Source organism: Muntiacus reevesi, chromosome 1 (genome assembly GCF_963930625.1).
Source record: "Muntiacus reevesi chromosome 1, mMunRee1.1, whole genome shotgun sequence".
NCBI classification, from domain to species: domain Eukaryota; kingdom Metazoa; phylum Chordata; class Mammalia; order Artiodactyla; family Cervidae; genus Muntiacus; species Muntiacus reevesi.
The window spans coordinates 205,562,269-205,574,352 of NC_089249.1; the positions used below are offsets into that span (position 1 = coordinate 205,562,269).

The following is a 12,084-nucleotide window of genomic DNA, read 5'->3' on the forward strand; positions in this document are numbered from 1 at the left end:
AAGAAATGAACAGATCAGATACTTGATTTAGGTCCTTCCCTCTGAGTGGTTGAGGGGCCTAAGGGAAGACATCCCTCTGTGAAAGCTGATGCTCTGGGGCATTTCTCGCCGACTGTGAAGGCTCGGCTTCCCTGGAGGCTTAGGGAGAGAGTGGGCTGGTTCTCACACTGAACAAGTCCAGGTGAAGCTGGTGCTCCAACAGGTGGGGGCTGTGTAAGATGCGGGGACCAGTGTATCCACCAAAGTCAAGATGCATGGCAAGATGGGACAGCCAGCCAGAGGAGCAAGTGCAGGAGGGGGCACGTGCTGGTCTTAGAAAACATAAGGCCTCGGAGGTCCCTTCGAAGGGGTTCAGAAGTGCTTTGCATTGAGGTAAGTAGGAAGCAAGAACAAATGAGGCCCTATTCACCACCAATTTCATGATCCACAAGAATCGAGGATATACAACTGTGAAGAAATGAAGTGATAAAGACAGCTCAGATAACTTGGTCCTGGGCTGGGTTTTAGTTTTTTCCCATGCTTGTTTATAACTTGATGGTTTAAAAGACTGGACACTTTTAGGGAACCAGTGAAAAGAAACTGGTTTTTGTGTGTATGTGTGAGTGTGTGTAGTGAAAGGGTAGCAGTGTCCAAGAGCAGAGTAATTCCAGGGAGCATTGCTGTGGTTTTTTACCTCTGTTCATACAAGACTGTCAAAGCATTTCAGCCCCTACAAGACATTCGCTTGGGAAAATGGGAGGGAAGTGAGGAGGACTGCAGAGAGGTGGGCTAGGCAAGGGGACTAGAGGTAGGGTCTGGAAGGGACCTCTCTTCCTCACCCTGGTCCTCGGCTGTTGTGAGATGACCCTGCAGCCCTGCAGTCTTTTTTGGTGGGGGAATGGTTGCTTCACAGTGTTGAGTTCATTTCTACTGCACAGCAAAGTGAATCAGCCATAAGCGTATATGTATGCCCTCTTTTTTGGATTATCTTTCCATTTAGGTTACCACAGAGCACTGAGTTCCCTGTGCAATACAATAGGTCCTCATTAGTTATCTAGTTTAGACATAGTGTCAACAGTGTATATATTGAGGTCAATTCCAACCTCCCAATTCATCCAGTCCCTCCCTTTCCCTCCTTGGTATCCGTGCCTTTGTTATCTTCATCTGTGTCTCTGTTTCTGCTTTGTAAATAAGATAATCTATAACAATGTTTTCAGATTCCACATATATGCGTTAATATGCAGTGTTTGTTCTTCTCTCTCTGACTTACTTCCCTCTGTATGACAATCTCTGGGTCCGGCCATTGCTGCCCATTACCAAGTGAGCACCGCAGGCCAGGCACATACCTACCCCAGAGCCACAGTGTCAGGAAGGAAGCTGAGGCTCAGTGCCAAGTGGGTGCTGGGTGGCAGTTCAAACCCTAGACTCCTTGATCTACAGCCAAGGCCCTGTCCCCTCCCCTGCAACATCCCCCAGAGCTTCCTCTGAATCCAAAGCCAAGGATGCACAAAGGTAACACGAAACACCTAGACTCTGACCATGTGAGAAAGAACCAGTGGGGTTTGGGGGCCTTCAGCAGTGTGAAGCATATGATGGGGAGCCTAACTGTGATGCCAAAGACACAGCTAAAAAGCAAAAGCCGAAGAGTGTTGGTCTTTGCCCCTTGCCTCGCTATCCCTCGGCTGGCTGAGTAAGCTCGGACATCCTCTTGTGTAAATGGAGGTCAGCCAGCCACGTCTCCTGGGGCTCCAACAAACACTGCAGGGAGGCCTGGACCCCCAAGCCTGGCAGAATGCGGAGCTTGGACCCTCCCTCCTGAGAGGGCAGGATGGCAGCCTCCCCGTGGCCTTGGTGAAATGCAGCCCAGGAAAGGCCTGGGGAACGCTGGGGTTTAAAATAAGTCGCAGCTGGCTTGATTCCAGGCTGCGGGTGGCTGGGGTCAAGATGGAGCACATCTGTGTAGCTAGTAGGGAGTTGTTTGTACAGAGGAGAGTAAGACACGACTTTGAATGAGTCTCAACTTCCTTTAATGATGGGCATTCAGTTGGACGCTGGTGGAAAATGTGTATGAACCTAATCACAAATCCAGAACTTGGAGTCTTCAGAGCATCTTCAGCCCTCACTTGTAGCTGAAATAGCTTCCTCCCGTATCCTCAGACATCCTGGTCAGGGTGCCGGCCCTTTCATACCTCCCTTATGCCAGACAGGTAGCCTTTTATTTGGCACAGGGCACACTGCATGTCATCTGAACCACACACTTTTATTGCTCACCTCTGAATAACGTCACATGAACATCTCATTCTACTTTGCCTGCTCCCGTCTGTTTTTCAAACTTGACATTTAAACTTTTCTGATGTGCCCTGATGGTTCAACACCAGCCCCCGGAACTCAACCGGGCAGCTCTGTTTCCCCTCGGTTCCCCCAACTCAGCGGGGCGTCCGGACAGGACCAGTTGTTATTTACAAGTGTGATTCAGCTGTCCCTGTGTCTTTGAACACACAGGGTTGTTGCTGTGGGATTTTAATTGCCATTTTCCTCTGTATAATTAAAATAAAATGAAAAAAATGGGATAGTCTCCAAAATCTGAATTAATTTCATGAGGACTTCTTGAGGGGAAAAATATGTACAAATATGATAATTGTTACTTGCCTTTAGCAGAACCAGAGAATTTTACCTGGCTAAAAATAAAATATAGTCATTTTAAATGGAAGAAAAATTAGTCTGATACTTTGTGTGGCTGAGAATAAGAATTAATAACATGGATGGGAAATGATAAATAACTCTGGATATAAGTTTCAAATAGAACACAGGGAACAAGCTGTAACTCTCTCTGAAACCAGCTTGCCTTATGCTGGTCTGGGCTTTTTTCTCCCCAGGGTTCATCGTTGGTATTTACACATTTCTCAATAAAATGCCATAACCCCCAAATCAAACATTCCTTCATGCTTGGAAACAGGCGTTTCACCTGCTTACTCTGCTCTGTAAGTGTGACAATGAACAAGTAGCAGAGAAAAATGAAACGACAAAAAGAGAAGTTTTTTTTTTTTCTTTTCTTTTTTTTAATTCACTGGGCCCCTCGTGTTTCACTCTGCAGACTTACCAAGCACCTGATGGGCATGTTTATAAAGACTTGGATGGTCACTTTATTTGGAATGACAAACTCTCCGCTCTACATAATGAGGTCAGTGAAGCATCCAGAAAAGAAATGTATAATTTGGTAGCTTGGGTCTGTAAGCACAGCCCTGCTGTGGCTATTTAAGTTTAATGAAGCAGCTACTTTGCCGCTAACACGCTCTTAGTGAATAGCCTCCTTGGCATGTTTTTGAAAACTTAAATGTTGCTGGTAATCATGTCCCAGCCATCTCCTTGGAGAGCCTTTGTGCCCTGTTCTCAGAAGAAATATGCTGCTTTTTACATGTTAATGGTTTTGAAATTAGTCATTTGCTCCATTTTCATTGGAAAGGAAGGTCAGTGTGTGATTTCCTGCCTGCCTTCATTTTCTCTGAACATTCAGGATTCTAAGTCAGTTCATCAGCCATGCAGTGTACTGGTTGCAACATGCCTGAAAACCCAGGGAAATATTCTATCAAAGAGTGTTCCTGTTCTCAGAGACTGTTCTCAGAATTCAGCTCAGAGGGGAAAGTTCCTAGACAGGTTATTATTGCTATTTTTTCCCCTTTCAATTACCAACCGACTTGTATCATCCATTCCTTGGCCTCATTAGAGGAGGACTTGCTCCATGAGTATTCAACTCCTCGAAGAAGGCTAAGGGACACTTTAGAGACCCTTTCTGAAGCAGATTTGCTCATGTAAAACTAAAGTCAGCTTTCTGAATCCTGGATCAGCATTAACGATGCACACAGCTCTGTGGGAGCAGGAAGCCATCTAGCCGTGTCATAGTTCTGCAATTTCATTCCCTCAAATTTAGGGCATGAAGTGGTGTCCTCTGAATTAGCAAGTACATGATTGCTAGTGTTGTTATTGTCGCTCAGTCATGTCCGACTCTTTGCAACTCCATGGACTGCAGCACACCAGGCTTCCTTGTCCTTTGTTATCTCCCGGAGTTTGCTCAAATTTATGTCCGTTGAGTCAGTGATGCCATCCAACCATCTCGTCCTCTGCTGCCCCCTTCTCCTTTTGCCTTCAATCTTTCCCAGCATCAGGGGCTTTTCCAATCAAAAAGTGAGTCAGCTTTTCACAATAGGTGACCAAAGTATTGGAGCTTCAGCTCAGCATCAGACCTTCCAATGAATATTCAGGATTGATTCCCATTAGGATTGACTGGTTTGATCTCCTTGCAGTTCAAGGGACTCGCAAGAGTCCTCTCTAGCACCACAATTTGAAATCATCAATTCTTTGGCGCTCAACCTTCTTTATGGTCCAATTCTCACATCCATACATGATTACTGGAAAAACCATGGCATTAACTATACCGATCTTTGTCAGCAAAGTGATGTCTCTGCTTTTTAATATGCTGTCTATGTTTGTCATAGCTTTCCTTCCAAGGAGCAACAGTCTTTTACTTTCATGGCTGCAGTCACTGTCTGCAATGGTTTTGGAGTCTAAGAAAATAAAATCTGTCACTACTTCCACTTTTGCCCCTTCTATTTTCCATGAAGTGATGGGACCAGATGCCATGATCTTAGTTTTTTGAATCTTGAGTTTTAAGCCAGCTTTTTCACTCCCTCTTTCACCCTCATTAAGAGACTCTTTAGTTCCTCTTCACTTTTTGCCATTAGAGTGGTATCATTTGCATATCTGAAGTTGTTGATATTTCTCCCGGCAATCTTGATTCCAGCTTGTGCTTCATCCAGCCCCGCATTTCGCATGATGTACTCTGCATATAAGTTACATAAGGAGGGTGACAGTATGCAGCCTTGACATACAGTGGACTCATGTACAAAGCCCTCTCTGTCATACAGAGCCTCCTGGCTCTGCAGCCTTGGAGAGAGTCTGGGAAACACGCCAGGCTGTTTGGTGACCTCTGCTTTTCTTTGGGAAATGAAAAGCAGGACTTGAAATGGTTGGACTCAGCACCACCAGAAACTTCATAGGAATATGTAGTAAACTCTCAAAAAATGCTTGTTTGAATGGATGAAAGAATGAGTGAATCCTTTTGTTGAAAACTCTGGTTGCAGAGATGATACAGGACCCTTCCAGGTGTATTGTGACCTGAGGAGCCTATTTTTTTTAAATCTCTGGAATTATCATTAGGGTTGAATTTGGAGGTCCAGGCTAGCTCTGGAATGACCCTCTGAGCTTAGGCCTGTTCAGCCCACTACCCAGGCAGCCTACATGACCAGGTTAGTGCCAGCGTGCACACAACATTATGCTCATTTACACCTTTAAATCCTGTGGATAATTTTTATACCCAAATAGAGTTGCCGACATACCAGCTACCTCCCCCAAATAACTTTCTCATCTTACATCTGAGAAATTAAAGTTGACTTGGCACTGAAAACACAGTTCTGATAGAAGCAGGCTTGAAAAAGTATCTGGAGTGGCTTGTGTTTTATTTTTCACTGTATTTATCATGCAATAGATTAGCTAAGATAAAGGTATGCACGCATTCTAAGTTGCTTCAGTCATGTCCAACTCTTTGTGGCCCTATAGACCATAGCCCACCAGGCTCCTCTATCCATGAGATTCTCCAGGCAAGAATACTGGGGTGGGTTTCCATGCCCTCCTCCAGGGGATCTTCCCGACCCAGGGATAGAACCCGCATCTCTTATGTCTCCTGCATTGACAGGCAAGTTCTTTACAACTAGTACAACCTGGGAAGCCCAAGACAAGGGTAGCTACTGTAACAAATAGATATGAATACCAAACATAATAGCAGTTTTTCATCATGGATCTTTACTAAACATTTTCACAGAAAAGTGCAACCTGTGTAGGGGCCTATGGAGGTGACAGGTCTCAGGAGAATGAGAAGTTGGGTGCAAGGAAGATTCCCTTTGTACTTCCCACTGGGAGAAGACAGAGTGGTACGAAGTCAGGGCTCAAGTGTGATCTAAATGATGCAGTGGGTACAAACTGACCAGCGATGGAGGAAGAAAGTTATAGAAGACAGAAACAAGACACAGCTCAGGCCAGACAAAGAACAAGAAAGAAGGTTAATGTAGTAATAAAATGTGCATATGCATAGCTCCCTGTGCAAGGCTCATCCAACTTGCAGAGCACGTTCACATGTCTCATCTTATTTTAGGCCTCACAAATAACCAGAAGGGGTGGCTCAGGAAGTATCAATACTCTGATTTCAAATGCAAGAAATCTCAGCAGAGTCTGAGAGACTGTGTGGTTTACCCCGGTGAGTGATGAGCCAGGGCGCAGGCTTGAGTGTCCTGCTTCTAAGAACAGAGCCTTTCCTGTAACTCCACAATCTTTGTGGAGGTTCAGGGGCTGTGGGGCATGAAGGCTGCAGAGGTGAGCACAGTTCGCCTCCCTGCCCTTCCCCCACATCCTCTGAATGCATCCTCATGATGCCAGCCGTGTTCCCATGGAAATCACTTACCTTCAGCAGCCTGTTCAGCCATGATTAGCTGCAGCCTGGTTGGGTCCATGCTTTTATGAAACTGTACTCTAGCCTTTAAAGGGGTCACAGTTTCACAGACAGTCCTTTTTATCTTCACAATTGTCTAATCAGGCTTTCATTTCTGTAGCCACTCCTTCCTTTTTTATTTGTCTCCCTCTCACACACCTATTCCCAGTCCGCCCACTGAGTGCAGCAGAATTTGGCCAGTGCCAAATCATGTTTTATTCTCAGCCTGAGGAATTATATAAGGTGTCAAACCTAACCAACAAAGAACTCCCATCAGTGTAATTTGAGGTTTCACATTTATAGGGACACTGCTCCCTCCCAGCATCAGTGTTTTTGTCCTGAGAAATCCAGAGAGCAGAATTCTTGGGGGAATTTCCTAGGAGCAGTATTGATTTTAACAACAACAACAGAAAAAGAGATGATCAAATGGCACTTGAAATTTTTCAGGAAAATCAGTGGAAGACCACTGCTAGGCTACAGACCCACAGCTTGACTATTTTTAGCATCCTCAGCAACAGCCTGCTGTTTTCCTAGGTGGCTCTGGAAGAGACAGGGAAAGGCAGTGGGCCATTTGTCACCGCCCCAGGTGCAAACATGTGCAGGCACCCAGTTGGTGCCCGCAGCCTGAGAGGACCACTCCTGCCCCATGCCTTGATCTCAGCCTCAGGGCTTCTTTTTCACTGAGGTTGGGGAGACATGCTCCCCTCTCTCTTCTTCCACCTGATCAGACTCCCTCTTCTGGGGTTGGCGCCCACTCAGCCCTTCCCACCAAGGTCAAGGTGCCCATCCTCCATGTAATCCCTCCCGCCGCAGTTGCAATTCAAGACACAGTCTTTGAGGAGCGTGGGGACTCACCTCTGGCACGCTGGACTTAGTACATCAGGATTATTCTGGTATGTGGTGATCAGCGGACGTGCCGGTGTGTTCTTCTTCAGCCAGTGTTGGACGCGAGTATCATTTCGATCAGGTGCTAAGTTGGATGCAGAGCATGACGGAAACAGCCAGGGCTTGCTTGCAGGAGAAGGCAAAGGAGAGGAGGAATCTTTTTCCTTTATGCCCAGTTCAGTGCCTGGTGCTCTCTGTGAATGGAATAAACGGATCAGATGGTGGGTAATGGCTCTGTTGCCTTTGAGAAGGCAAGTGAAATGAAGAACATCATCTAAAAGTAAAACTATGCTTCTAAGGAAAGTCTACTTCCAGAACTGTTTTAATGGCAATTTTATTGCAGATTTAGGTCATACATTTAGAACTACTACGTGTGTGTGTGTGTGTGTGTGTGTGTGTGTGTTCAGTCGCTCAGTTGTGTCTGACTTTTTGTGACACCATGGACTGTAGCCCACCAGGCTCCTCTGTCCATGGGATTCTCCAGACAAGAATACTGGAGTGGGTAGCCATTTCCGTCTCCAGGGGATCTTCCAGACCCAGGGATCAAACTGTGTCTCTTGCGTCTCCTGCATTGGCCACCTGGGAAGCTCTCAGTGAAGGCTTAATCTAAGTTTGTAAGTGAATGAACTTGGGGACCTCATGTGTCTGAGTGGCAGTCCCCTCAATAAGGGCAGCCTCAGTGCTGACCGGCCCGGCCTCCTTTTCTCACTCTGCATCCCTTCTCCTCCTCCTCGCAGCTCCATGGAGTGGAGGGAGGGAGTGCTTGGTCCTCTAAGTTGGAGTTATGCAAAACCCGAAAATAGACTCTCAGCACGCACCCAGACATAATGATTTCGTGCGGCAAGAAGGTCACTGTGTCTGCTTTTCCTGCCAACACACCCCTGGCTCTTAATCTATGGCTGCTTTGTGAAGCAAGAGAGCTGTGCCAGGAAGTTACACTTTGTGACTGTCAGGCATTATGAGAATTTAAAATCATGTCAATGGGGTTTTATCAGGACAGGCCAAGGGAAAAGGGGTTAGACATAGTTTTCGAAGCTGACCTTTGAACATCCTTTTTGTTCTGCGGTCTGAAAACTTTGGGAAAAAAAAAAGATAAAGCTATCTGACCCCAGTTACAAATCAACTCCACCCTGCCAATCCTGCCAAAACTTAAAAAGCTATCCACACAAAAAGTTTACTGTGGTTATTCAAGTGGAGGCATTTTGAGTGAGTTTTATTTTCTTTGTGCTTTTCTGTACTTTCTATAACATATATTTCTTGATCTTGTAATGTGAGAAAAAAATAAAAGAGATAAATCCTATTTAACAAGCACTATACTAGCTAATCAGCTCATTGGGTTTCTTGAATGCTCAGTACCTGGGGGGTTGAGAAGGCTGTAGGGTCATGATAGCAGGAGTTCCTGCCACTACCTTACATCAGGCCTCAGACCGTGGCTGTTGTCCACAGCCCCGGCCCCATTGCCAGTTTTCAAAGAGCTCCTGGGAGAGGCCAGACCGCAGACCCCAAGAGGACTAGAGGCAGCCAAGGAGGACAGGAAAGGGAGGCCAGCCAGACTCCTCAACAGGAAGGAGGGGATTCCATTCCCACCCGCTGGTCAGGGCTGCGGATATGTGCTTGTCAGCAGTGACCGCGTCAGCTCAAGTTCTTCTGAAGACCTGGCATTCTCCTCCTGAGAATGTCCAATGGATGGACATTGTTGGCAGACCCTGTTTTCCAGACCTGTAGGAGTCAAGTAAAATGTAATAAATAGAGACAAATATCTAGTAGAAAATAACCCTTAGAGGAATTCCAAAAATCCTCTTAGGGTTGGGAGGCAGACTTTTTTACACTTGGGGCCTTGACCACCCAGACTACTAACTCACAGGAACTTAGTCTGTCTGCCAGCCCTGCCGCTGCCCACTGGGTCCAGGCTGTGCTGGGTTCAGAAGCTCGAGGTGAGCAGGCTGGGCAGAGATGGTGTGTGTGGACCGTGAAACTGTGTCCTCTCAGCTTTAGACATAAAAAAACGCCTCCTGCGAGTTTCTCTAAGGCCTCTATTTCTTACACATCACATGCAAATCTATTATTGGATGCAGTGGGGTTCCTTACTCCACTGGGTCTGAATGCTTTGAACTTGAGGTCAAGTTGAAGCTTACACCGCACAAATTGGGAACAGAATTTCTTGCAGTCTATGTGACAGACTATGTGTCAGCGAGGTTAGGTCCTTATTAAGAATGGATTATTCTTAACAGGTGGTAGAGACCTCAATCGCCTATGTGATCTTCTCTGAGAAGGCAGTGTCCCTAGATTTTAGGAGGTACACAAAAAGAACCAGAAGCTTAGTACTAATGTATTTATTGTAATATCCATTAAAAATATATATAGGGACTTGCCTAGAGGTCTAGTGATTAAGACTTTGCCTTCCAATGCAAGGGGTATGGGTTCAGTCCCTGGTTGGGGAGCTATGATCCCACATGTCTCACCACCAAAATACCAAAACATATTGTAGCAATATTGTAGCAAATTCAACAAAGACTTTCAAAATGGCCCACATCCAGATAAAAAAAAATCTTTAAAAGAAAATTGGTATAACAAGCTCATCAAACTCATCATTTCATGAATAACTTTAAGACAAGGCTAAAATAGGTTAACTTTTTAAAGGAAGCTAATTTTCAAGACACATCAAGTAGATAATTTTGTTACGGAACACAGATATGGGAAAAGTCAGAAAGGTGGTTCATTAATTGAGTGATTCACGTTTGTCAAATATTGCCCAGGAGGGTGCTACCAGGCTAAATTCACATGGGTTTTTTTTTTTTTTTCCTCCTTTCTTTTGCCTGTCTTCACTCTCTCTCTTTTTAATCTTAGCATCTCAGAATGAAGCTGCATAGAGAATAAATTGCTTCGAAGAAAAAAATAGTTGCAAACGGTTTTAATAATGGTTCTGGTAACTCTGAGAGAGTGTCAGCAAAGACTTATTGCCTCTCTGGCCCAGAGCGGGAGAGCTGCTTATCTTCTCTTCAGATCTGGCTGCAGGGCCCACCACGCCCTCCCTTCTCCAGTGTTTACATACACTGACACGCTCACTGTCCTGTTCATAATAACCATATCCGCTGTTTCTCCTGGGCCGAGTGTATGCATGTGCTCGGTAAACGGTTGCAAGATACAGTACCACCTGTTATTTCTAGTAAATCATGACACGATGATGGTGGCCATAATTCTCCGTTTTCTATTAAGTACCCGGCCCAAGTAAACTGTTTTCTGATCTCTCTTAGATGGAAATCCTGTATGAATGTGGAAGCCATTAGCAGAGTAAGTGCTGTCTGTTACCATGACAACCAGCCGCTGCAGTCACCTGCCCGAAGTGCTGCCAGACTGCACCGGCCCCGCCGCGCCCGTGGCGAAGACCCTGGAGGCCTGCGGCAGCCTGGTGAATGGGCAGCCGCAGTATGTCATGCAGGTTTCCGCTAAGGACGGGCAGCTGCTGTCAACAGTGGTGCGGACCCTCGCCACCCAGAGGTAGTACCGCCGTTAAAATCAGTGAATCTGCAATTGATCCCCAGCGCGTTCTGTCAGACGGGAAATGCTGAAGGGAGTGTAATGAGTGCTCAGGTCTTTGTGTCAGGTGAGAGGAGGTACTGGGGAGAAAAAACAAAAAAACTACACAAGTTCTGTTATTGCCGTTTCTATAGCAATGGCGTAAAAAGCTAAAAACTCACACTGTGGAGTTTTCTGCTTAAAGTCACACTCGCAGAGGGCCAGGCAGAGAAGGATCCCACAAGGCGCCAGGGTCACTTGCTTAACATTTGTTATTTTGACCTTGCAACGGTAATGACTTGCTTGTCGACTTCAGGTACTAACAAAGGTAGCCCCCTTTGTTAGGACAGAACCAAGGAGGCCTCTGGGTCTCAGGTGACTGAGCCACAGTGATTGGATACGTGGGTAAACCTTTTGAAGTGACGTTCTGGTGTGCAGGCTAGTCAGCACCCCGTGACGGGGGTCTATTCAGCGCAGCTTCCTGGGGGACTCCTCTGGCACATCCCCATTTGGGAACCTCTTCTGCTGCCTCCTTTACCCCCCACATGCCCCCTCCACGATCCTTCACACACACCCTGCCCTGTGAAGTACTATCATTAACCCCCCGCAGCTCATCTCCCCTGAGTGATGAACCAGGGCCAGACTGAAGGCTTGGAGCAGCCCAGACATGGTTTAGCCAGGCCAGCCCTTTGTCCCTGGAGGTCTCCTCTGGTGCTCTTGCCGCCCAGTGGAAGGTGGAGACCCACAGGCTGCCTGGCCACTAAGTGCTCCTCGGCTTCTCCATTTATTGCAGAATGAGTAAGTGGGACCTGACTTATGACTGTAAAACGTGTTTCAATACTAGACATGCCCTATGATTTCACTGCTGACACGTCTGACCCTGAAACTTCGGGTCAGTCACTCAGACCTCGACTGCTTACCTTGGTCTGAGCAATTCAGCCAGCTCCTCCAGTGCAGATACAGGCTCCTCAACCCCTACGTGCAACAGGACCCCTGGGGACACCACAGCACTCTCTGTACCACCCCCAACCCCCTGGCCCCACATGTGGTGGCCGCCAGACATGGACTCACCCACCTACACCTGTTATAAACATTATCCATGTGCCTTCTGCTGTCCATCTGTGTGGCTTTCACAAAGGGAAGGGAAAAAAAAAAGGTCAATATAT

At 46.4% G+C, this 12,084-nt stretch overlaps 1 protein-coding gene across 1 annotated transcript in view; it reads left to right on the forward strand.

Moving 5' to 3' along the window:
* Window positions 1-12,084, forward strand: part of MARCHF3 (membrane associated ring-CH-type finger 3) — a 148,097-nt gene that overhangs the window by 99,730 nt on the left and 36,283 nt on the right. Inside the window, exon 2 of the mRNA XM_065934368.1 lies at window positions 10,657-10,900. Within this exon, the coding sequence (XP_065790440.1) occupies window positions 10,713-10,900 (188 nt within the window). The 5' untranslated portion in view covers window positions 10,657-10,712. The remainder of the gene's footprint in view (window positions 1-10,656; window positions 10,901-12,084) is intronic.